At 41.5% G+C, this 24220-nt stretch overlaps 1 protein-coding gene across 5 annotated transcripts in view; it reads left to right on the forward strand.

Annotated features, from left to right (window-relative positions):
- srgap1a (SLIT-ROBO Rho GTPase activating protein 1a) overlaps positions 1–24220 on the forward strand; it is a 73401-nt gene that overhangs the window by 12669 nt on the left and 36512 nt on the right. For all 5 annotated transcript variants that reach the window (XM_029522329.1, XM_029522331.1, XM_029522328.1 and 2 more), the window contains exons 2-3: positions 14529–14724; positions 20737–20899. In XM_029522329.1, the coding sequence (XP_029378189.1) occupies positions 14529–14724; positions 20737–20899 (359 nt within the window). The remainder of the gene's footprint in view (positions 1–14528; positions 14725–20736; positions 20900–24220) is intronic.

Here is a 24220-nt window from a genome sequence, read left to right on the forward strand (position 1 = left end):
AGGTAAACTGTGGCAATGTAGGGATGAACCTGGTCAGCAAAACTACACAAGCAAACTGACAGTCAAGCCATGATTGATTGCTAACAAGGGGCTAAGAAAATATTTCCCACACTTTTACACTACGACTCACACAAGGCAACTTTGACCCTACCATCGGTGTATCTCAGCAAAAATCCAGATTGAGGCAGGTGTCCCCAGCAGCCTCAGTTTGTTGTTCTTGGCTGACAACACCAACACCTGATGTCATCCGCCTGAAGGTTTTCACATGTTCGTTCTGAGATGTTGTAAACAGTTCTCTTTACTGTCTCTAAACTCTAAAAATTCCCAAAGGGGGGTGGAAATAAAGCTGAAGTGAATCGATCTAAACATTAACTGACCCCCTTGAGTTTTTACAATACACTGCTGCCAGACGACTGACTGACTGGATAATGAAATGAATAAGCAGGTGTACAGGTGTTCCTAATAAAGTGCTCAGTGAGTGCAATTTCCTCCTCCTAACCAGAGTGAGCTGGTGTTATAGCTAAACTGGAGCTGGACAAAGAAACTGACTTCATTAGACTTTCTTCCCTTCAGGGACCTTGACTCCGACTCTGGCGTTCTTCTCATTGAACAATCAGCTGTCCAGATATCATGTGGTCGATCTGCTCAATATTTCTCACTGAGGTAATGACATCCACTGTACACAGAGTTGACAATATTGCTCAAGTTATGTCAGTGGAAATGATTGTGAATATTGATTTCAGAGTTGTGTATCAGTTAGCTAAGATAGTTCCTTTTGACCAGTGTTTTTAACTGCAGTCAAAACGTGTTATCACCCATACAATAAAACCCAGCAAACAAAGGGTTTAATGTTGTGAAGAGAACCTTATCTGACAAACTCTAACCTTGAGATGCCTTTTAAGGTTTAACAAAGTGCATTTCATCGCATTTATTGATCTCAGTGTACTAAAACCCATTTGTGTCTGTGTGCTTCATCTTAATATAAATAAATGTAACGCTCACTCAGACATTTCAAAAAGTTTAATGAGGACTGTATGTTTGAGCACTGCTGAAGGACAACTCTTAAATCACTCCACTCTTCCTGCCAGAGCTCAGACTCCGCATTCCCAAAGTGAATATGTTTACATGAGCCCGAAGTCGTCTCCAAGAGCGGATTATTTCAGCTGTCACAACTCTGAGCACCAGGTGGGAAAAGATGAACTGTTTTTATTCACAGGGCGTTTCTGCTTTCTGTGCAACATTTTCAGCCTCTCCATGCTACAGAAAAAAGTTTAAAATGGGCAAAGAAATGGCTTTTGGTTGTTCATCTACACAGAAATTGAAAAGATGACTGATGACACACACAGTGCACATCCCTGGATAAACATTTGTACATTCTATTAACATTCACAAGGCCAATGCACAAGGAAGCTGTGTGTTTCAAGTGCAATTTAAAGGAATTAGCCTGGTAATCAATACTGCCTGTGTGTAGACACAGTGGGATTTCTAAAAGTATTTTTAGCAAAGGCTGAATGAGCATGCCTCTGAGCTTGGTGTTCATGTAGAGGCTGCATGACAGTACAAACTTTCAGCTGTGCTTTGTCTAAGCCAGCTGCTCCTTTGTAGATAAGACTTGTTATCCATCTTTTTTTGACCTTGAAAGTAGCCACATCTTCCTCGACTTGTCCTAAGGAAATGTGAGAAGAGAGACTGGAGCCGGTTATCTTTTTTTGTGGCTTGTTTTCCTTTTTAGAGACTTTCCTAGAAAAATTAATTGCCTCAAATGAATTTGGGGATGGATTCTCAAAAACTTTTCTTTGAAGTTGGAGATAAACAAGAGAAGGAAAGGGATGACATGCAAGTATACTGAAACTATCCTAAGATTTACATATGAGCTAAAAGACAACACCAGATGGAGGCTGTTGTGTACAATATAGCAAAGAGTCAACATCAACTCACCGATGTTTCTTGTGTACAGATCGCAGTAGTCTGTACATGAATAAAGTACCTTTGAATGAGTCTTTTCCCTGTCACGGACTAACAGTAGTTTATTTTAGTTTGTTTAAAGTAAACATGGAAGGAGTTACTTCAGGGAAGTCTCTCTGCAACATTTATGTTGTTGGAAAAATATAGACAGCCTGCAGTCTCTGCTGCAACTCAGTTCTGTCTCAGAGATTATCAGAGCCATCAGACGTCCTCTCCAACATTTTTCCTTCTGAAAACCAGCACTTCACCAAGTCTGCGTCCTCTCTGTTGCTCTTGCTTGCAGCACATGCCCATGCCTCTGAAATTACAGGCCTTGATTTGAATAGAAGGGTTGTTCCTCTTCTGTCCCTCCCCAGCTCCTCTACTGGCTTAACCCTATCAAAGGCCCAGAAACCACACATCCTGTGAGGTGCTGTTTTTTTTTTTTTTTTTTTTTTGTGACGGGGCAATGGGAGGGGCACAGCAAGGGGTGGTCAGTAATGAGAAGGAAAACACATGAATGGAGGATAATGTTTTCCTCCACTGTTTAGTGGATACAGAACAAATCAAGGAATGCCTGATGTGTCCCATGTGGGCTTTTTGTCCTCTCATTTTAGAGTAGTTGTGCACCCCTCTGATATGAGCCATAATTTGCTTCACTGGGCAAGTTTGCAGTTGGCCCCTGTCTTTTGTGTCTGTTCTGCACACACACACACTGTTTGCTGTCCTTGAGGTGTCATCAATGTTTGACTTAACTGCACATCAGTACGGATAAATCTATTCCCGCCCTGCTGCAGAAAAATAACCGTATATACTGATTTACTCTTTGTTCCCTTAATATTAACTGTTGTAGTTTTCTGACCCTTTGCAAAATCATGCTCCATTGTCGTGGTGTAAGGATATACTGGTATTGACAATAACATTAATATTTAAATATAATGTAACATTTAAATCATTGATATTGTGTTAATGATATTCAGGTTTCATTTCATGGTGGCAAATCGTCCATTTCCATTTTAATTGCATTTAATTGCATTGTGCCCATACCCACAGCCATGTTTAAGTCAAATTCATTAAAAAAGAGACAGAAACGCACAACTAAGAAAATCTGACTGTGAGCATTACATTTTCTGTATATCTGCTGATATCACTGTTGTGAATTCTTGTGTTCATGATAGTCTGGTAGTGAAAATCTGACATTGCGATAGCCCCACTGTATATGATGCCCTCCATATACCTGGTTCAATTTACAGCAGAGGAGGAAAAGTTACAGAGGGGACAAATTATGATGTCATGTAGATGGTAAAGCTCTCTGTTGGTTGGTGAGTCCATTGCTTGAGTTCAGTCTGCAGTGAAACTACAGATAAGACGACTGACACTGCTAGTTAGCTATTGTTAGCAATGCTAATGTGTGACTTTACTGGTGTGGGTTCAGGCTTTCAGTTTAAATTTTCAGTTTATGTTGACTTTGCATTTTATGGTACTTAATTCTGCGACATAATCGATACCTGCAGTCACATGACTATGAATCTATCACCTACAGGTTCACACTTAGCCCGAGAGGATTTCAAAACAGTAATCTAGGCCGACTGCAGGGCGTACCTAGATTAAAGCACAAACCACAAGCTTATTACTTTACGACTTTCTCAAGTTGTTTATGTTCTGCAGAAGCTTCTTTTTGAACCTGCATTAACATATTTTTGAAGTAAACAGCCTTCCTTCATGATACTGATCTTTTCTTGGAGTCATAAAAAGATGGATTAAGCTAATCACTGGCCAGTCTTCGCTGGTATTTGTTTTCATTAAGAGGGGAGATGAAAAATTTTAGCATGAGAGGGAGACTGAAAAATAATTCAGAGGTGTGCTTCCCCGTCGTCTGCTGTGGTAATATGTAGAATTTGTTTAGGAGAGACATCAACTAAAATTGCATTATAGGCCTCAGCCTTTCTGAAGAGTCTGAAGGGACGTATAGAGCCAGGTGTTTATGGAGATGGAGTGTGTAATAAGAGGAATGGGAGGCTTTGACAGAGACGCCTGAAAGACTGGGGCCAGTCTCACTATGCTCTGAAGCCAGCAGACTGTTTTGACCTCAGTGGTAGTAAGCACTTAAAGGTAATACAGTAGCCTCATGGTTTCTTGAATATCATCCATCATCATTTACATGTTTTTGTACTTTGCCTCAAATACAACTGGGATCTCCTGCAGAAGTCTGAGACAAAACCATGAACTTTGTAAGTGAAGGGAGGCACTTGTCTCTGACATATTGGATGCAGTTGTTAGTGCTGTGGTGGACAGCAACGAAAAATGGAGCTTGTCACACAAAATTAAGATGTTGCTTTTGGTCACTTTGATTAAGTTTTCAAGTGTGTGCCTTTTTTTTTTTTTTTTTTGGATTGTAAGTCTGTTGGCTGGTGCCGCTTGTCAGAAACACTTCAGCCATTGCTGTGTACAGTCATCTCCTCTTTCCGTCTATACTTTCCTCCGGCCCAATGGTGCCACAGTGTCCCGACTGTGGGAACACGTTGTCAACCCAAACTGTAAGCGGCTCCAACTGGCTCCGGGCCATGGAGTTCCTGCCCGGCTATGATGTCTCCACGTTGCTGTGTGGGAAGACAGGCAAAAGAACAGGCCTCTAAAATAGAGATGTACATACTGTGAAGGAAGGCAGATGTACAAACACTGTGGGTAAACAGAAACCTGGACGGTGTGAGAGACACACAGACAGATGGCATCGGAATAGATGGAGGGACAATGGAAGCAGGTAGTCAAGCAGGCAGTGTGAAGACAAACATTCATACAACCTGGGATATAGCAGAGCGTCAGCCACCCAGATTTGGTTCATATTCATCTAAAAGAGTAACATTAAGATGAAGTTAATGTTATGTGAATGTTTAGAAAATACATTTGCTGTTTTCTGCTTCTTAATTTGAATCAATATAAGTGAATATTGTCTGTTTGTGGGATGTTCTGTAATGAAGGTTTTTTTTTTCTCTGTGCTCATAAACTAGACTATAAATGCTCAGGCAAAAAAACCAAACACATATAATGAAGGTAATCATTGATTTCTGAACTATTTCTCACAGTAAATACAAAGGAAGTAAAAAGCTTGACTGACAGTCACTCACAGACTGAAATAAGAGGCAGCATTGGAAGGTGGACCCTGGCAGCTCTTGGCGCCATCAGAGGCTACTGACAAAACCTGAGGCAAGCTCAAACTGTCCAGTGCGCAGTGGAGAGAAACGAATGGAGGTCAGGGGCTGCACTGGAGAGTCAGGAAGGGCAGCGGACCTGTAGGTAACAGAGCCATCAAACTGAACCCATCCCACCCCCGACCGAAAGCCTGGCAGGCATACCTGCAATGGAGCCCCACATAGGTGCACCATGCACATATTTGTATTTGAGATCCGTGTGCACGCAGGTGTCTGGGCAAAGAGCCACATGTGTGAATAATCATTTATATGCTGCCACTGACTCAGGCTCCCTGTCTCCTTGTGGCCCACAAGGAGGAATTATATCCACAGTCTCTAAGAAGAAACCCCTCACAGGCTCATCGCCACAGGTCTGTTCTGCCATTCTTTAGGTTCATCTTTCAGAGTTTGTATTATCCAAGTCCCCACCAGTATGCTCCAATTTTCATCTGTTTGCTGTGAGGGGAAGAAAAAACCTTGTGTGCCTCAGAGCCAGATGAGGCATTTATCTCTTCAGCTGTCCGCCCGCAGAATTTTCATAGTATTGTTACCCCAAACAAACATCCCAACTGTAAGAGTTGTAGGCCTGCCCAGCCAAGTCTTTAGCCTTAGGTTAGCTTTGTTCAGAAAGAGAAGTTGACTGGCTGCCTTGACATATGAGCTTTAGCTCCTTTATCTCTTCCATCACTAATATCCTCAAACAAAAGCACAAAGCACAGACCAGATGCAAGGCAAGGTGTCGTATTTCATTTGGAAAAACAGAAATTGTTAACACGCCTTATGTACTGTATGTCAAATGTACTTTTCTAACTCCAATTTGTGCGTGTGTGTGTGTGTACTTTTAAGTTAAGACGAGCTGAAAGCCTTTGCCTGGACTGGTTTTGAGTTATATAGATTATCTAGGTCTCTCTTTCTTCCTTGCACACACAGCGGTCCCTGTAGGGCAAAAGAAGGAGCAGCTGGGTTTGGTCTGGAGATGAATGAGAAAAGTGGGTGAGGTCTGGCCAAGAGGCTGAAAAAGATCAATGTTTTTCACAGATTCCCTTTCCTCTGATGCAGAGCCACACAAATGCAGCCACTTCCTGTCCTCAGCGTAACTCGTCCACATTTCAATCGTCCTCACCCCAAAGTGTTTTTGTCAAATTTTCACTCCTCTCTTTAGGATTTTAAGTTGAATTTGAAAATATTGAAGTTAGCTTCTTTTATGTTTTGGGTGTAGATCACTGTGAATGAAACTGACCAGGACTGCAGTCCGCTCACAATGAACAAGCCAAAACTTTACAGAGGCACCTTTCAAGTGGGGAGGTTTGACATCGGTGGACAAGTCCTGGGGGCACACACTAAAAGATGCATGCATATATGAACTCACTAACACACAGACACGGACACACAGACTCGAGCTGACACGTCCAGCCACCCAAATCGCGGCCGTACCAAACACACCAGACTGGTGTCCAGATCAAACAGTGTGTCTAAATGTTAACCAGCAGCTGAACAAACAGGCCTGCCTCTAAAGTGTGCTTACTTGTCCCAGCATTCAGCTCCTCACTCTCTTATTTTGTTTGGATCAAAACAATAGTCCTCACAGACCACCACAATGTCAGCAGTGATTGATCTCCCTCCTGCTCACCACAGGCTTCTGGTTTGTGGGGGTGTTGCCTTAGCAACAATGGCTTTTTGGCTCACATACCGTTTGATGGAGCTGAATCTAATTGGCTGAGATTATTACATTACATTTGAATATTACCCTGTTGAATGGAACTGACATAGATTTAAGTGTATATTTATGCTCAGTGAGACTCTCACCGCACCTCACATTTGTCTATCGACTGCTGGAGTGCATTGTATTGGAAAAGTAAGCGCACCACGGCTGAGCTGCTTCTGAATCAGACTATAAAAATCAGAGTGCAGGAAGGAACCTGAGCTCTTTGGGTCTGCCGCCCACAATACTCCTGAGTCCAAGCGAAAACACGAGAACTCGAATCACAACAGCCACTGCGTATCCTGTGTGTGCATTAGAGTTGTCGAGAGAAGTTGCTGGTTATGTGTCTATTCTCTGTTGAGGTGTGTACACGGGAGTTGTGTGTTCCTTTAACATTTATAGCTGTGTGCCCGTCCATGTCAGCGTAAATCAAACAACAGCTGATAGTCTTCCTCTCTTCAGCAGTGACCAACAGCCAAAGCTGCCACTGCAGATAAGCTGCTATAAAACACACCTCCACATGAGTAGAGTCACACCATTGGGTCATAAAATATCCTTTTGGTTCAGCTCATAGCTTTTGAAAGGAGATGACTTTCGGCAATGCTATTCTCCACTATGAATTAACAGCCCTTCCCTGGATGACAGTAGCCTAGACTTTTTTTATTGGAAGCGCCTCTGTGGTTTTGGAAGCCGCTAACATGTCAGTCAGATGTTGTAATGGGGCCCACTTTGCCAATTTTGTAATGTTTTCAGATAAAATGCTTTAGTAACACTGGCAGGACTTTGTGTGTACTTTGGCTGTGCTGTATGTGATGAGAGAGAATCTGTTGAGCCATGTTGGCAGCTCTGTATTAGTTCAGTCAGACTCGAGTGCTCCTGGAGTACATGGCAGTTGTTTTTCACCCAACAAAGGAAGTGCTCACCTTCCAGTGCTGCTTTTTTCTATGTTTTATTGCAAACAGATTGGGTATGATACTCATTGGTCAATGGAAATCCAGTAATCACAGTCGTGAGGTAATCTGGGATAACAGGAATAGTACAAGAAACAGTGACACACTCCAGCAGTCATGCCCAGTTCTACGTCAGAGTGGGTGGCAGAGTCCAAGAAGGTCTGACATACCAGACACATGATGAATTTCTGACTTGTCCCACAAATGTAATGAAGTCACTACACAAGCCCCCTCACAAGAATGACGTGTGACCTCTTCAGCTTGAGTCAAGGCACAGCGTTCTTTCGAGAGCATTGTGTATGACTCTTGGCCATAACTTTTTGGCCCTAATGAGTCAGGATGTCAGATGGAAAAACTATTTTCATCTGGGAGGTTGCTGAGGATGCCGCAGTAATTGTAATGTAGGCCAAGTGAGCTGTGGGTGTAGGCTGGCCAATAATAGCTTGTTTAAAATTGCTATTGCACTGGTAGTTTGAATGGGATTGCCCATCGTGGGCTCTTCTTCTTGAACGCACTGAAGATCATAGGAGCTGAATATGGACACACTAATTTAGGGTGCAAAATGAAACCATTTGTTGATACAGGGTTGTGTTCCAAGCTGTTACTTTTGTGTTACTCATTTTCAACTTTCAAGAGAATTTGGGCTGCCTGCTGCTCAGATTATACTGCTGTATCATATGTCAAACACATAGATACATACATAGTGTGTGTCTGTTTGTATTTGTATATGTGTATATGTATGTATGTGAGATGCGACCATGGGAAACTTCATCATCATCCAGTCCAGGGCTTGGCATGCCATTTTACCAGCCTCTACATCACCAAATGCTCGATGGTAGCCTGGCTGAAAAGGACTGAACCCTGCGGGCCTGTGGTTACCATCCATCTGTCTGTCATTAACTTTATGTAGAGCAAGAGAAGTAAGAGAGAGCTTCAGGTGGAGAGGGAGAAGGAGAGGGGTTGGCCAAGCTGTTCAGAGTGCTTACAGAAGTGGATTTAAATCTTGGATTGAACATTTAACGAAGTTCCTGTAAATCTGTTGCAAACTAACTATGCATGCTGCCCTGCTGGCTGCACTGACACAAGTCTATGTGTTGTTCAACTTCATATTTTCAACACTATTCTGTTATCTTTCCTGTATCCTGCTCTTTAATAAGTCCTCTAAATGTGGCCCTGTCATGTTATTTGCATTGATTATTTAAAGAAAGTTTGTCTGTTGTGAAAATAACAATAGAGGACATTATTCACGGACAGGCATGTAAAGGAGTGAGTGCAAGTCTATAGTTCCAAAAGCTCCAAGCTAAATATGTACAGATATTAGATTTTAGATTACACCAAATTAGAGATCCCTGTTTACCAGTGAACAGTGAGTCACGCTCTCTGGAAATTAGCAATGTGTTAAGCACATCTTTTACCAATATTATTGCTTGGATGAAACTACTTTTAGTGCAGTTTTTACCATATGTTCTGTGTTATCAAAGAGGCATTGGAATTGCTGATAACCTCGTTATAACGGCAGTAGGCCGTTGTTGGTTTATTCGTGTACAGAAAATATGGCAAAATACATATTGTAGATACTCCGCTATTTCTGGCATGTAGTCCTTCTCCAACTCAGTTAAACACTGATTGGCCGTTTCTTAATTGCCTTTGATGGTACTTATCCTGTTGTGTATCCAGCCTCCAGAAGAGGAACAGACGACCCCCCCCCATTTCCAAAACCTAGATCTGAAGCAGATGGTGGGGCTGGACACCCTCCTCTCGTCCCTCCCCAGGACTCAACTGCTATTTCAGGTGCTGCTGATCAGCCACTCTGAATGTGGAAATGCAGCCCTGGGACTGATGTGGTACAGCATGTCCCAGTTAGCTGCTGCTGGAGACTGTAATCAACGAGGAGAAACTGTAGAATCTATTATGGTACCCTTAAAGGAATGCATTGCAGAACTCGGCTAACGTGAAATGCTTTTTTGACACATTGACAGAGTTCATCGAGAGCAGCAGGGGAGAGCATATTTGTGAGTTCAAGAGAGACAGCAAAATAACGCATGTCTCCGGCCCTCTGACACTCATTGAGTTGTTTTTACTGAATCCCAGCTTCTCTCTCTGTAGGTCAACATTGTGGGTCATTACCCATCCTGCTTACTCTGCATTTTCTCTGACAATAGAACAGGCCTGTCTGGCAAATCAGAAGCCACACTGAACTGCAACTTTGAACATATTTGTCACTGTGAATGGGGTAATGGGAAGTATGTGATGTGGCCTCCAAAGGAGCAATTGGATAACATCCAGCCCAGAAACAAAAAGGCTTTGGTCCAAACTGATCACCACAAAGACCGAACAGTGCTCTTTCTTTGTTTATATTGACAACACGCACATTCTGGGCCACATTGACTGGATGTCCATCAGTCAGCTGAATTTGTTGCTGACAGCTTTATTGGCCCTGTCTTGATTCCACAGACGAGCTTCCCCCCATGTCAGTGTACCTAAATGCGGTTATAAAAGCTTGTAGAGTTTTGTCAGGCAGAAGTGGAGTGGCATGTTGTTTCCTTCTGTAGCATCATTTCTCAACACAATGCACAGGTGCTCTCAACTCTCCTTCATTCCCCAGTTCGAAAGGGATGACAGAGTGCTTTGATGTCCTTCTCCACACACACAGACACACACACACACTCCCCACACCCGAATCCCTCGGCGTAGAAGCCTCCACACGTGTTCGCCATACAGATGACCTCAGAACAGCAGGAATGCACCATGTAGTAGTAGAGCAACACTTATGACAGTAATATGGATGCAATTTTAATAAAACCTTTGTAATACACTGAGCCTATTTAAAATACAGCGCAGAGTCACATGCGTTAATCTCTGTTGCTTGTGTTAGTTTTGTTGAAAACCAGTCAGACAGGCGATGTTGCCTGCAGTACGGGATTAAGTTGAAGCATCAGTGTGATCAAAGGGAGCTGTTTAGCTTTCCTCAGTGAAGTTATTCCAAGTATCTGCCTCTGGGACTTGGTAACTTTCTCTGCTCTTTATATGAACGTGAATACTAAACACTGAAATGGCAGAACAGTATAAATGGCAGCTTTTCTCACAGCAAAATTTAGCATTATAGCTGACCTGGTGTGGGGTGAGCCCGACAGGCACAGCTGGGTTAATATGCAGAGGTTTTCTGACATGCAGGTGGATGTGGATAGCAGTTATGAGAAGGATCACTTGGCTTTAAAAACACCACCTTCAGACAAGGAATGAGCTAAAATGAGGAAACATTTTTTCAATGGTCTGCCATTCTCCTGGTTTGATTTGGTTTCACTGCAGAATTTTCTTGAACTAAAGCACAAGTGTGCGAAGCACATCATAGCAATGCAAAATGTCTGGCCTGCGATTTTTTTCTGACAGGTGGTTTGCTTTTATCATTAATTTCTTCATACTTGGTGCTTCAGCATCAATGGCCAGTGTTTGAATATGAAAGTGATTTAATGAGTTTCCGCGTGCCGTCAAGAATGTAATTGTGTTAAATGATCCAATACGCCTTTTGTGTCAGTGCCATGGCAGCTTTGTTTTAATCCTCAGATCCTCAAGAGATGGAAGCAATTGCAAGCTTTACTCATTCATCAAAAAAGTCAGAGTGGACTTTAATTCAGTCCCATTACCCACATCTGTCTTCGTGCTCATTGGTCGTCTCCTAATTTGTCAGTAGCCTGGTGTGCTTAATATTAAATTTTGGAGTTTGTTATTGCAAGCAAAGCACAACTTTGTTGTTGAAATCTGTGTTGGACAGTTTAACTGCTGTGATAGGCTCTCATTCAGGTTTAGCATCGGAGAAACACCTCCCTTGTGTCCCATCTGTCTCTAAGTGGTTTATTTCCTTACGAGTGATAGAAAGATGGAGCAGCTACTTGGATATTCAAAAGAAAATCAACAGCTTCCAATAGGCCTGATGTAAATCAATAATTTATCAAGATTCTAAGAAGAGCTAATGCTGATATACGGAGCACAGACTTCTGGAAATTGATTACGGCATTAAGGACATGTTCTCTCACAAATACACACAAGTGCAGTGCTCACTCATCTTAGACTTGAAGCTTTGTAATTGAGTCAGCAGTTGATTTGGCCATTAAGTAGCATGACAGACTTCTATTAATAGTTTTCCTTAAAGGATCTTCTGGCTTTTTTGCAGAGGCATTTGTTGCTGTCTAATTGTTTCTTGTCAAATACTTATCTTTGCTCCAGCCCACTTTACTTCATATTTTTCATTTAGCATCAGGTTGATCTCATTAAAAATTTTGGCCAGTAATGTATGTTCTCTGCTCAGGGTTAGTTTAGTCTCTATTTGAAGTGATGTTGACTACAAAAGCCAATCATAGAAATGAACAGGATGAATTTTTCTGTAGGTGGTGAGAGTAAAAGCCAGCAGTTACTAGAGCAAATACACAACTTTCAATTTTGCGAGGACTGCAAAGAAATCATAATTGCAGTGACATTGCAGAGCGCACTCGACAAGCAAATTACAGAGAAGTTTGAAAAGTGGAAATCTGAAGCACGTGTGAGGAGTGACACAGATCTTATGGATATCAAGCCAGGAAAAATAATAAAATTTCTCTCGATCAGCAACAAAAATAGCCAAAATGTTTTATGTGGTAGCCACTAACAGATGCTGAAGAATGTCTTACCAAAAGCCACACTGATGCACAGTGACATCCAGAAAACTGGTAACTGTGGCAGAGTGCTTTTGAGAACTGGCCTACTTTTAAACTGGGTAGAACTGTGTAACCTGCTGAAAGGAGCAAATAGGGAAACAAAACAACTGCACACATATAACAAGGTGGTTTAGCATTACAATGTATTCATATGACCAATCACAGTATCATCGAATCTGAAATGCAGATGTTACTATTGTGTGATGTTGTAATTTAGGAAATGTACTTTATTCTTTTGTTAAATAGATTGCTTTTTGGATGTACATGTTAAACATTAAACTGAAAAAGTGATTTATTGCACGTTTCATAAGACAGATCATGGTAAGTGATTATTTGGTCAAGCAGACAGCTGGGATCAGATGGAAACAGATTTTTAAGCAAATAGGTTGACAGTATACGGCTTCTCTGCATCACAGAGTACAAAATGTACTTTCTCTGGGTTTATAAATGAGTTTATCGGCAGAGCGTGAAACATTGCTTTCAACCTACACCATCTCAAATCACAACAACACACACAATAGGGCAGAATGTTGTCTGAGTGACACTGAACTTCATTTAGACCTTAATGAACCAATTTGTTCTGCTTGTTTTCAGTGCATTGGAGAAGTAATATAGTCAAATTTTAAAAGAAGAGCAGGAAAAATGGTGCTTGCAGTGTTGCTGACAGTCCTTTGTCACCAAATTGTCGTCACGATTTAGGATGAGGGGAGCCCAGACATCTGAACTTAATCAAGAGGCTTTTAGGGCCAAAAAAAAATCTTATTAAATCAGTACATGCCTACTTTAAAGCAATACTATACGTACACACACACACACTTTCTGTGGTCTTCATCTTACCCATTGCAAGTATTTCAGAAGAATTTTAATCAGGCTTGAAGATGTGAAGTACTGGATCTTTATGTCTTTGTGTCTGCGTTATCATTACCTCATCAGCTATAAGTGCTGAAAATGTGACGTATGTTGAACTTTGTTGTGAAACTACCTTTTTTGTCCAACTACATCAGCCATGCCAGGAAGCAGGCAGTGAGATGTTAACTTTGTAATAATACCCAGTTGTAGAAATTATTCGTGAGGTCATGTTGCAGCTTTAGTGTTTTCTGCCTTTAATATGAGGGATCACGCTGTGCCCCTCTCCATTGGTGTCCACGTGGCTCTAAATCACCTCATTAATCTGTTTCCTTTGCTGAAGATTTCTGGCCCAGGCTACCGCCCATTAGGAGAAATCCATTATACACAGCCCTAGCCAGACAGGACACACAAAGGAAACAATTTGCGCTTGTGTGTGTGTGTGTGTGTGCGCGTATGTGTTTGTAAACCTAAATGAGGGGCACTCTGACAGTTGTGATTCCTCAAAGACCTCAAAGGGTAATTTACTTGAAAGTACAACTTGTTCAAGCGAGACCACAGTCACTACTCTTCTTTCTCTGGTGACTTGGGTTTTTAGGCAGAGGTACCTATGAGGGTGTGTGTGTGTGTGTGTGCGCATACTTGCTCTGTAGCTGTTGGGTGGGAATGGCCTTCCATTCGTCTTTGGGTTATTTTCAGCACTAATGAAACACCTGAGACCAATGTTGCCAACCCCACATCCACACAAACACCCAGAGGAGAAATAACTAAGACATAATAAGGAGCATCTGACCAGTTTCTTGTACTGATGTGTACATGGGCTGAGCTGCAACTGTTCATCCTGCAGATTCTTAATACTGTTTATACAAATTAACAGATTTGGAGCGGTAGATGATAAATGGTCATAATTGCCAAATGTAATCATTTGTAATTAGGTGATGTGATGAAAGACTTGACCTTTGTCTGATAAACATGTTGGTGTGCTCAGTAAATGTGTTGTTTTTGTTCCTCCAGACATAAATGCCGCTTTGTAGAGATGATAGAGAGTCTGTACCTCAGAGATAAAAATGGTTCACTATTTTTCCACCATGTGGATAAACGGTTCATACAAATTTAATCTTTACATTCCAAAAGTGTGTAAGCCTCATTTTCAGCCATTAACTGGCTTCAGCCTGACCTGTGCACATGTTTGTCTGCTCTTCCTCAGAGATCCGGGCTCAGTTAGTGGAGCAGCAGAAATGTCTGGACCAGCAGACAGAGATGAGGGTCCAGCTGCTGCAGGATCTCCAGGACTTCTTCAGGAAGAAGGCTGAGATTGAGATGGAATACTCGAGAAACCTGGAGAAACTGGCTGAGCGCTTCATGGCAAAGACTCGGAGCACCAAAGATCACCAGCAGTACAAGTGAGGAGGCTGTCTCCGTGTTTCTTTGCTCAGTTTGTTTATTGTTTATCGTGCCATATGAGCTTATTTAGGAGCTTAACAATAGTCTTAGAGATAGCGGCTGCCATAGTCAAGAAAGGAACCAAAAATGTATTCAAGCAGCATCAATCACTCCGATTCTCAAAGTGGTAAAGGGACTATGGTGCAGATGAACTACATTAATCACATTCCCGTCAGTCAAAGACAGAATATGACATCAGTGGTGATGTGTTACTTCCATGTCTTTTATTAATTATTCTCAGATATTTATTGTAAATATTAAACCCTGAGAAATTCAGCTTATAGCTGTTTTTCTTAGTCTTAACATTGTTACTTTTAAAAATGTCCAGATATTTTCTTATCTACCTCTAATTAAGGATGATTTAAGTATCAGTCTCCTTTATGACCTTTATGCCTTGCATACATTAATGCTGATCAGGTTTTAGCTGTTTTCATATGCATTGTGAGCCACAGCAGCGTAGTGTGCTGTACAGATTGTACAATAAAGTCGAGTTCTTCTGGGAATAATTTGGTGATATACGCCGTGCAGTCTGCACTCCAATGGATCTTGCACAGGGACCTGAACCAGTTTGACTCAGAGCCGTTTTTAAAGATCTTGACACACTTAAATGTGCCATAGCTTATCCTTGGCCTTATTATCCTTAGGAGTCTGCTCATGGAAAGAGCAGACATTTGCATATTGTTTGAACTTGTGGTGGGACCAAAAATAAAACCTATGTTTGTCCTCGGCGTCTGCAAATATCCTCTGGTCTGTCTGACGCTCCAATGGCTCTAGCAGCTGCGTGTGCCAGTGTGTGTGTTACTGGTGAGGGGACTCTGGTATGGCGTTTTTGTGGTTTTCATCTCGTGATGTACAGTCTGGTCACTTCATTCCCAGGGTAAACATTTGGCATGTGCCAAGGAGCATATTTCTTAAGTAAATACAAGATGCTTGAATAACAGGAAAACCTTCCTGTGGGTTTTAAATCGTGTGCCTGATATTTTTATATTCCTATGATACCAACAGACATGCAAGACTTTTGGGTTCTCCGTATTCTCTTGATTGTTTTCATTGGGTATTCTTGGCTGTATTGTCAAAAAGATTATCTCTCCTCTGTCTGTGGCCTATTGCCAGTTTTTCACAGAGAGCAAATTGTGCAGAGCAAATGAGCAGCTACATTTTTGGTAATTAGTAAAGATGGGCTGCATCCAGAAGGGAAAGTACTGTTCCTGCCGTCATCAGAGCCATAGTTTTAAACCCAGTTTACATAACTGTTGTTCAAATACTCTGACAAGTTCAATTCATTCAACCTAAATGATTTCCAGTATGTATGTAATTAAATGTCTTTTGATAACTTTTTTTTTTTTTATCCCCCCCCTTTTTCTCAAAAAATTACGTGCCCAGTTTCCTTGTGGTCAGCCACAGGCTTCCCATTGACACACATAATTTGTTTCAGTTGCCGTTAAGAATCTTTACCCAATGGAGCACACACACACACACACACACACACCGTGCTAAATCACACAGCTCTTTAAAGCTGTGAGCACATGGTCCCACCAAGCAGTAAACATCAGTGATAAAAGATCTATTCAGGCTCTTTACTTTGGCAAACACACCAATAGTGCAATATAAAAATACCCCATTACAACAAAAATCACTGCTTTACACAAAAGCACAGATGTGAGCATTTTATCGTAATTACTATGAAAAAGTACAAATATTTATTAGGGGTGTGCCCAAAATCGATTCATATACATTTAGGTCCATTCGGACTCGATTTAAAATGTCCTTAATATCGACAGAATGACAATGTCTCCATTTGACATTCTGTCTTGCAAAGCAGACTGGAGTAGATCATGAGGATCCTTTGCACACCTGTAGATTGAAGCAGAAATTATTATGAATCAAATCGATTTTGAATCGAATCATAGCCCCAAAAAATCGGAATTGAATCGAATCGTGATATAGTAAATGATTCCCATCCCTAGAAAATATACTCGTTCAGTCCATCTTACTGATGGGATGAAATATTTGATATCATTAAACTACATTTAACGAACAATCGGTGTATAAAGTTAATTTTAAACTCTTTCATACAGTTTCATAAACGAGTGGTCAAATTTTAACAGTGTCTTAACTTAGCTTATACAAGTTGATAATTGCCTTCAGCTCACTGCTGGAGAGGAATCCATCTTGCTTCGGGGGGGGAGGGAAGTACCCTGTGTGATGCTTTTGTTCCCTGTCTGAAATCAACAATCCCGGTGCAAGGCTACAGTAAAAGATGGAGGACACACAGACTACATCCAAACAGTGGATGTAGTCTGTGACAGGAGGATGAGATTATAATTTTTCAATCTCTAATTTAAAATTACTGCAATTCTTGTATAACTCTGCAGTGATTTATGGTTGTTACTTAACATGCTAAATCCACAAGTTATCTGCCACATTCAGAAGCCAACGATCTCTGTTTTTGTTTTGTTTGTTTTTACCGGCTGACAATTATAGTTGCCATAATTTTAACAGCTGGAAACACACGTCATGTCTATAACACTACAATTACTACAGTTACTCTTAAGTCAAATTTTGCTCCACTAGATGTAAATATGAAGGAGCCGTTGTGTGTTTCTGAAAAAGGGTTGGCTTTGCTTTTCCTGTTCATTGAAAACCCTACATAGCTCGTGGGGTTCAACATGACTTATTGTGTTGGTCAAAGCAGCTGCATGTCTCTGGGAGCCATTCAATTCCACCAGTATCTTCTATGTGCCTTCCTGTGAGAAAGCAAAACAGTGTCCAGCTCACAGCAGCAGCCATTCAGTCTGCTTTATCCATTTGAGTTTCAGTGACTGTTTGCAGCGCAAACATCCACAAAAGAAAAAACTATATACTGTATTATGCAAAGTTTGTTCAAGGGGGGACATGGTGAGATGGTGAGCAGAGGATTCATTGAATTATTTATGTTAACAAAGCCGCAGCTGGGATCATCTTAAATAGGCTACTTTTATCCAGAATTAAGTTTGTAGTGACAGGACTTCCTCTTTTTGTACAGGAGGATAAAAAGGTTTTGGCTGCTTAACGTATATATCACCAGTAAGAAAAGTGGGAAACAATTTTAACCCTATTTGTGTGTGTGTTTGTTTTTCATCAAGATTCACATCTTAACTGTTTCTATAAGATCAGATCAGTTCGGGTTGGTAGCGATCACAGTGCTTTGACTGCAATACAAGTGAACCTCACTCACTTTGCTGCAGCTATACGGGCTGCCGCAACAGTTCATTAATGAAAAGTGTTATCAGTGAGGCACTGGAGGACTTTGCCTCTGCTGCCGACTCCTGTTTCAATATCCTGCTACTGAATGGGTGTGCAAGCATGTTGACAATTACTCAGTAACTCCTGGATTCAGGCTGTATTAATGAGCAGAGCAGTCACACATATATATGCATTTGTATATGAAGCAGTTCTCATTTATCTCCCTCTCTGCCTCTCTTGGATATAAGACCACCCTCCCACCCTTTTTTTTTTTTACCTATATTTTAGTCCTTTGGGGGCCCATCCAAGTGTTTGAGTCTGTCTGATCCAGTTCCTGCCCTGGATGTGGGGGAAATGATGACATTGAGAGATTTTCCTGCCATTATGTGGGGCTAAGCAACTCCCAGAGCTCACTTTGTCATCACGGCTAGTCTCTTTCCCCTCCTTATTTCCTAGTTAAGTCCTGGTTTCACCACAGGCTTTTTCTTTTATTTAATGGGTCAGCCATTTAATAAACATGTAAAGGAGTACTGATGAATTTGTGAAACCTCTTAGGTTTAGAGAAACTCAGAGTGAAATCATACGTGCACCTAAGATTTCCAGTTTAAGTATGTCTGCCGTATAAATGGGTTTAGCTTTTTTTTTTTTTTTTTTTTTTTTTCCTTAGAGCATGTAAAATTAATTCTGTGCCACTCATGGAAGATTGATACTGTTTTTATCCATTGTGTGACATACTGAGTTTTTAAGGTATTTGCATTTACTGTATCAATTTGAGTACAGTTTTTTGCAGGTCAACCTTTAATAATGAGGACTCCTGCTCTGTAAATAAAGCAAAGACCACAGGTCAGAAAATCTCTATCCTGCTGCAGCTCCAGCTGTTCTGCAACCATTTTTCTTGATACTTTTTACCACGTTTGGGTCTATATTCAATGAAAAAGAGGATGCTTTCTGCACTTTTGCAGAGACTCATCACGTGCTCTGTCCAGCCTTATGTCAGTGGCCAACAGAATATTATGCATCAGCACATGCGGAAGTGACTATGAATTAATAAACATACATGCAGACACACGTGCCCACTTCACAATACTGATCCAGTGCCATTGCATGGAAGTCTTGCTCACTGCTGATACATAATGCAGAAAGGATTTATGGTAATTGCACTTTGACAGAGTGTGTGTGTGTGTGTGTGAGATGCTGTCCGGCAGTCTTGCTGCTGCAGCTCTGGGACTGCTTCACGTATTTTCACCTTCTCTCACTTTTGCTCCTTCTGCACGTGTCCTGGAGCCTGGCCATGTTCGTCCAGTACATCGCCCTGCTTTTAGCTAAATCAGTTTTTTTCATTCACTGTCTTCCCGCTGTCTCTGAAAAATGACTCTCGGATGTTTTTCATGTCAGAGTGCTTGGCTCTGCCTTTATCAAATGTAGTTTGCTTCCTGTTTTTTCAGAGTCTTCGGGAAAATTTCAGCTGGGTTGAGTATTTGTATCAGTAATTCATTTGGAGAAATTCTTCTTCTTTTTTTTTTTTTTTTTTGCTCTTGCAGCAGATGTTGTGCCAGCTCTGAATGATAGTTCAGGGCTGGGTCACTTACCGAGTGCAGAGTTTCACCTGTTGTGTTGACAAGTGCTGCCTGTCCATGCAAACTAACTTTGTGAGAGGAGAGCAGAGGCGAGTTTCCATATGGTTCCTGCATGGTTCCTTGACCTTTAAACCTATCCCAAACATTTTACGTGCACGCACACACATTCTGTGTTGCTTTTTAGCAAGCAGAAGGAATGCCATAGATTAAGCCAGAGGAAGTCAGCCTGCAGGCCAGTGTTAATACAGGGCCCCACTTGCTCTGGCCTGGACAATGTCCTACAGTTAGCTTGGAAGCAGCCGGCACACAGCACAGGAAACAGCTCTTGGGCTTCTCTCTCCCCCCTCCACACTTTTTAGCCCTGTATTACTCAGATATCTATCTTTCCCGTTTTTCTCTGCCTTCTCTCCCCTCGTCTGTCTGCTGTCACAGTTCATACATAATTCTACTTTTCAGCTTAACTTTAAAATACATCTTTGGCTTCTTAGCTTTATTCCGCTAAGTGTATTTAAAGCCTGTGGCTGTTCTTTGGTTATAGGAAGTCAGCTTGGCTCAGAGCTTTGTTAGAGCAATGCCCTAGAAATGTCAGTGATACAAAGTATTCCCAACTAAATTGAGTAGTCCTTGCAGTATATGGAGAGTTTTTCAGGCCTAGAACTAGAAGTATGTGGGACATGTAACACCAAGGGAAGCCTATGACGCATCCCTCTTCCACTTTAGTAACGGGCCTGGTGCACTAGAAGTGTTTGTAGACTTTCTGCACGAGGAGGATGTGTCACCATCTCCTTGTAGTGATGACAAATATTGTCTAAAGAAAGGATAGCTGAGACATTGACATGAATATAAGCACAGGAAAATGTTCAGGAGCTCTGAGGAGAACCATGAAGCTATGCAAGTATTTCACACATCACCACAAATTTTGTGTGAATTTACATATGTATAATGTGTGTATTTATTCAGTCATCACACATGTAACACTTGTTTCTAATAAGGTTCTAACATTAGTGCTTCTAAGTGATCTGATGCTTTCTTTTTCTAATTCTTGTTAATATCATATTGTGCTATTGGGACAGCATGCTGTAAATTTTCCATATGGACTTTAGACAACTGATTTATTTGTTTGTTTGTTTTTTTTTTAATCTGACCGTTTGTTTTCTCTGGTTGATTTAGGAAGGACCAAAACCTGCTGTCGCCTGTCAACTGCTGGTATTTGCTACTGAATCAGGTGAGGCGGGAGAGTAAGGACCACGCCACACTGAGTGACATCTACCTCAACAACGTCATCATGAGGTTCATGCAGATCAGTGAGGACTCCACACGGCTACTTAAGAAGGTGAGGGTGGAGAGAACGTTGGCTATGATCCTATTGTGCCCACGTACAGCTGCCACGGCACCTCCAAAGACTGTGTGAACTCACACTTAACTACTTTTTAGTCATAGGAAGGAGCAGCAGGGGCGTAAAGGTGACTGGTTCTGTTTTCTCTTCTGACCACAAGGGCCACTAAGGACAATGTCTAATCTCACAGTAAATCACACAATAGCTCTTCAAGTCATTTTCCAATACACTCGATAACAGAGGTTCTATGTGGCTGGGGGTGGCATGGCCTTCAGGTGTTTGGTTTAAGATTCCAAAAGGAAGTGAACAGAGTGTGTGTGTGTGCGTGCGTGCGTGCGCGCGTGTGTGTGTGTGTGTGTGTGTGTGTGTGTGTGTGTGTGTGTGTGTGTGTGTGTGTGTGTGTGCGTGTGCGTGTGCGTGTGCGTGCGTGTGTGTGTGTGTGTATTAGAGTGAACAGAATCGCTGACGATAACAAATTTGCACAGGAAGTCATCGGAAATGTTGGACGTTAACATAGAGGATGAAGGAAGGAAATCTTGGGCCATGTTAAGCATTTCTGTGTTTAACTCTGCACATATGCTGGAGAACATATATGCATATACGCTAATGATTAAAATTTTCCAACTCTAATGACTTATCTTTGCTGTAGTGTGCATTAAGTTTAACACAAATGTATTTGCATAAATACAGTTGCTATGTTTTTCCTACAAGTCTACAGTTCACTACTTGCAGCTTGCTTACTTTTGTTTAAGTTACTTTCAACTGCACAGCTGGTCTAACCTCTGAAGAGGTCAGATGTGTCTTTTCTTTGGGTTAGGGTTAGGGTTAGAAATTTAAAATCACCACCATCACAATCTAGATCCCCCCCTCATAGCGCTCAGATCAGGCAGTCTCGAGACACTCGTGTTTATATGAACGGTCCTTCACTTTCAATTAACCCACTCATTTGGCAGTGAAATATATTTAGTTACATTTACAGTATATATTCACTTTTCTGTTTGATGTCATGTCATCTGCTGGGCTCCTGTGGTTACATTTTGTGACTTTTGTGAAGGAAACCTTCGTCACCACAGTTTCAGACCAGTATGCCTTCACTCTCCCATCTGAACTGTGGTCTTCACGACTGAAACCCGGCCTCCGCTTGCATTTTTCCACCACAGAAAAACTACGCCCTAAAAGATTATGAGCTCCTATGCTTCAGGAGTCACATTTATTCACCGCAGGCCTAAATTACAAAGTGGCATTTCTTCAGAGGAGTGCCTTTGTGTCCGTTTAGCATGTATGATTTTTCTCTCTCTCTCTTTTTATGCTTTCTGGCTTGATGCAACAAGTAAAAGTGGGAAATTTGTATTTGCTTTCAAAATAACATCTCTTGATGGATGTAGTTCGAGCAAACAGGAAGCTCCAGCAGCCATTCCCCTTGTAATAGGGCTTAAACACTGTGGTTTTTACTAATGAGGCCAGATGTGACACAGACCATCATTTTTTCAGATGTCGCTTGGCTCCCCTGACTCAACACATTTCAATGATCATAATGATACACTACCTCTTATGCAGATTTATTTTTCGAGGACCTTTGAAGACGCTTCGCCCAAACCCGAACAGTCTGTAGGGCAGTGGAACGCCACACGAGTCCTATAAATGCTTCACCTGTGTCGTCATTGCTGTGGAATCTGCAATACCCAAGCACTATAGTGGTCCCTTTTTTAAAGTTTGTAATGCAGTTTCTCAGTGTGTCCAGGTGACATGGTGCAGACAAATGGCAGCCTGGTGGGAGGTCCCGGCTCATAGGAGACCTGAGACACCGCTCGCCCTCTAATTAAAGCCTCTCTGAGCCTTTGATCTCAGTAGAGCTTCAGTAACGAGGCACAAACAGTAAAGTCCCCCATCTTATGTGGGCTCTCTCAGAGCTTCGAAGAGACAGCTGTACTGTTGTCGACCTTCCAGCACATCAAAGACCTGTGCTTTTATTTCCTTGTATGTTCTGGTGTCTTGCTGTGAGATGGAACGGCAGCGAAGGACCCCAGAGGGAGCCCCCGTGTCTTTTTCAACATCCCTCGATCTCTCTGTTTGCTGTATGGCATGCATTCCTGTATTTTGCTGCTTCATTGTGGAAACTTTTTTTTTTTTTTTTTTCCTTCTCTAAAGCAGCTTCAGTCAAATTCCTTTGAAAACACACCATTTTGGATTGTTTTGGTTTGATTCAATGCAAGCATCAAACAGTGGACTTGTTTCGTTCTTTATGCCCGGATAGAGCTTATCATGTTTCATTATTCATACAACCAGCTCTTTGTTTTACTCCCCTGTTTTATTTATGGAAGTCACATTTATGTAGCTGCAGCTACAAGGTGAATTTCCCAAAGCTAGAGGCAAGTCTTCAGCTTTTCCACAGGCGAGGCGAGGACTGGAGAGATCTTATTTTACAATAGGTCTTTGTCGCAGAAGAAAAAACACAGGTGTAAAGAAAATGAATTTTAGGTGAAATCTATTTGGCTGCTTCGGGTACAGTGTTAATAACACTTGTACCAGAACAAAATGTCTGCAGTGAGTATGATTATTCATTTGTACCAGGTTCCACTAAGGATGGCACACTGTGGTTCAGCATTTTGAAATGCACGCCTCTAATTTGAAACCAATTAAATAAATATATCAGTCAATGTCCTGTTTGCGTGTGCGTTGTTAGTATTGTATGTGCGGCCTAGCTTAGCATAAAGACGAGGAACCGGCTAGTTTAGCCATGTTAAAAGGGAAAAATGTCTACCACCTCTCTTAAAACTCATTCATTAACTTGTAACTGTATGTGATATTGGAGTTTTGGAATTTGTTGTATATATTTTTTTAATGTATCTATCTAGTTATTTTCAAACAGTGGTATGATATTCGGCAGTCCTTTTCTCCACACACAGTGAGGTTGCCAGTGTTTTGCTTTTATTGTTGAACCTGGTGCTCAGCAACCTTAATCCAGCGACCTGAACTATCCAGAGAGGCTGCATAGAACCAAGAGCTTACCTTAAAGCCATTTTTCACTCATTTTACATGTCTGTTTATTTGTCAATGAACATACAATGTACAATATGTAATTGAGCAGGCCTGTGCTGAACTGAGTGAGGTTTGCTGTTCTGCCTGTTTTTTCCAACATGGCTGATCATGTCCCAGCTCGAGCTCTGTGCACAGACATGATACTCATATAAATCATTTCATTTAATACCCATTGATCAAATAAATGCTTGCGTTTTGTTCTCAGTGTTAGATACTGAGACCTGCACTGTGTGCATGCGCGCGCACACAATCACACACAGCCCCAAGGGTGCACAACTG

This window comes from Echeneis naucrates, chromosome 16 (genome assembly GCF_900963305.1).
Source record: "Echeneis naucrates chromosome 16, fEcheNa1.1, whole genome shotgun sequence".
In the NCBI taxonomy this organism is placed as follows: Eukaryota; Metazoa; Chordata; class Actinopteri; order Carangiformes; family Echeneidae; genus Echeneis; species Echeneis naucrates.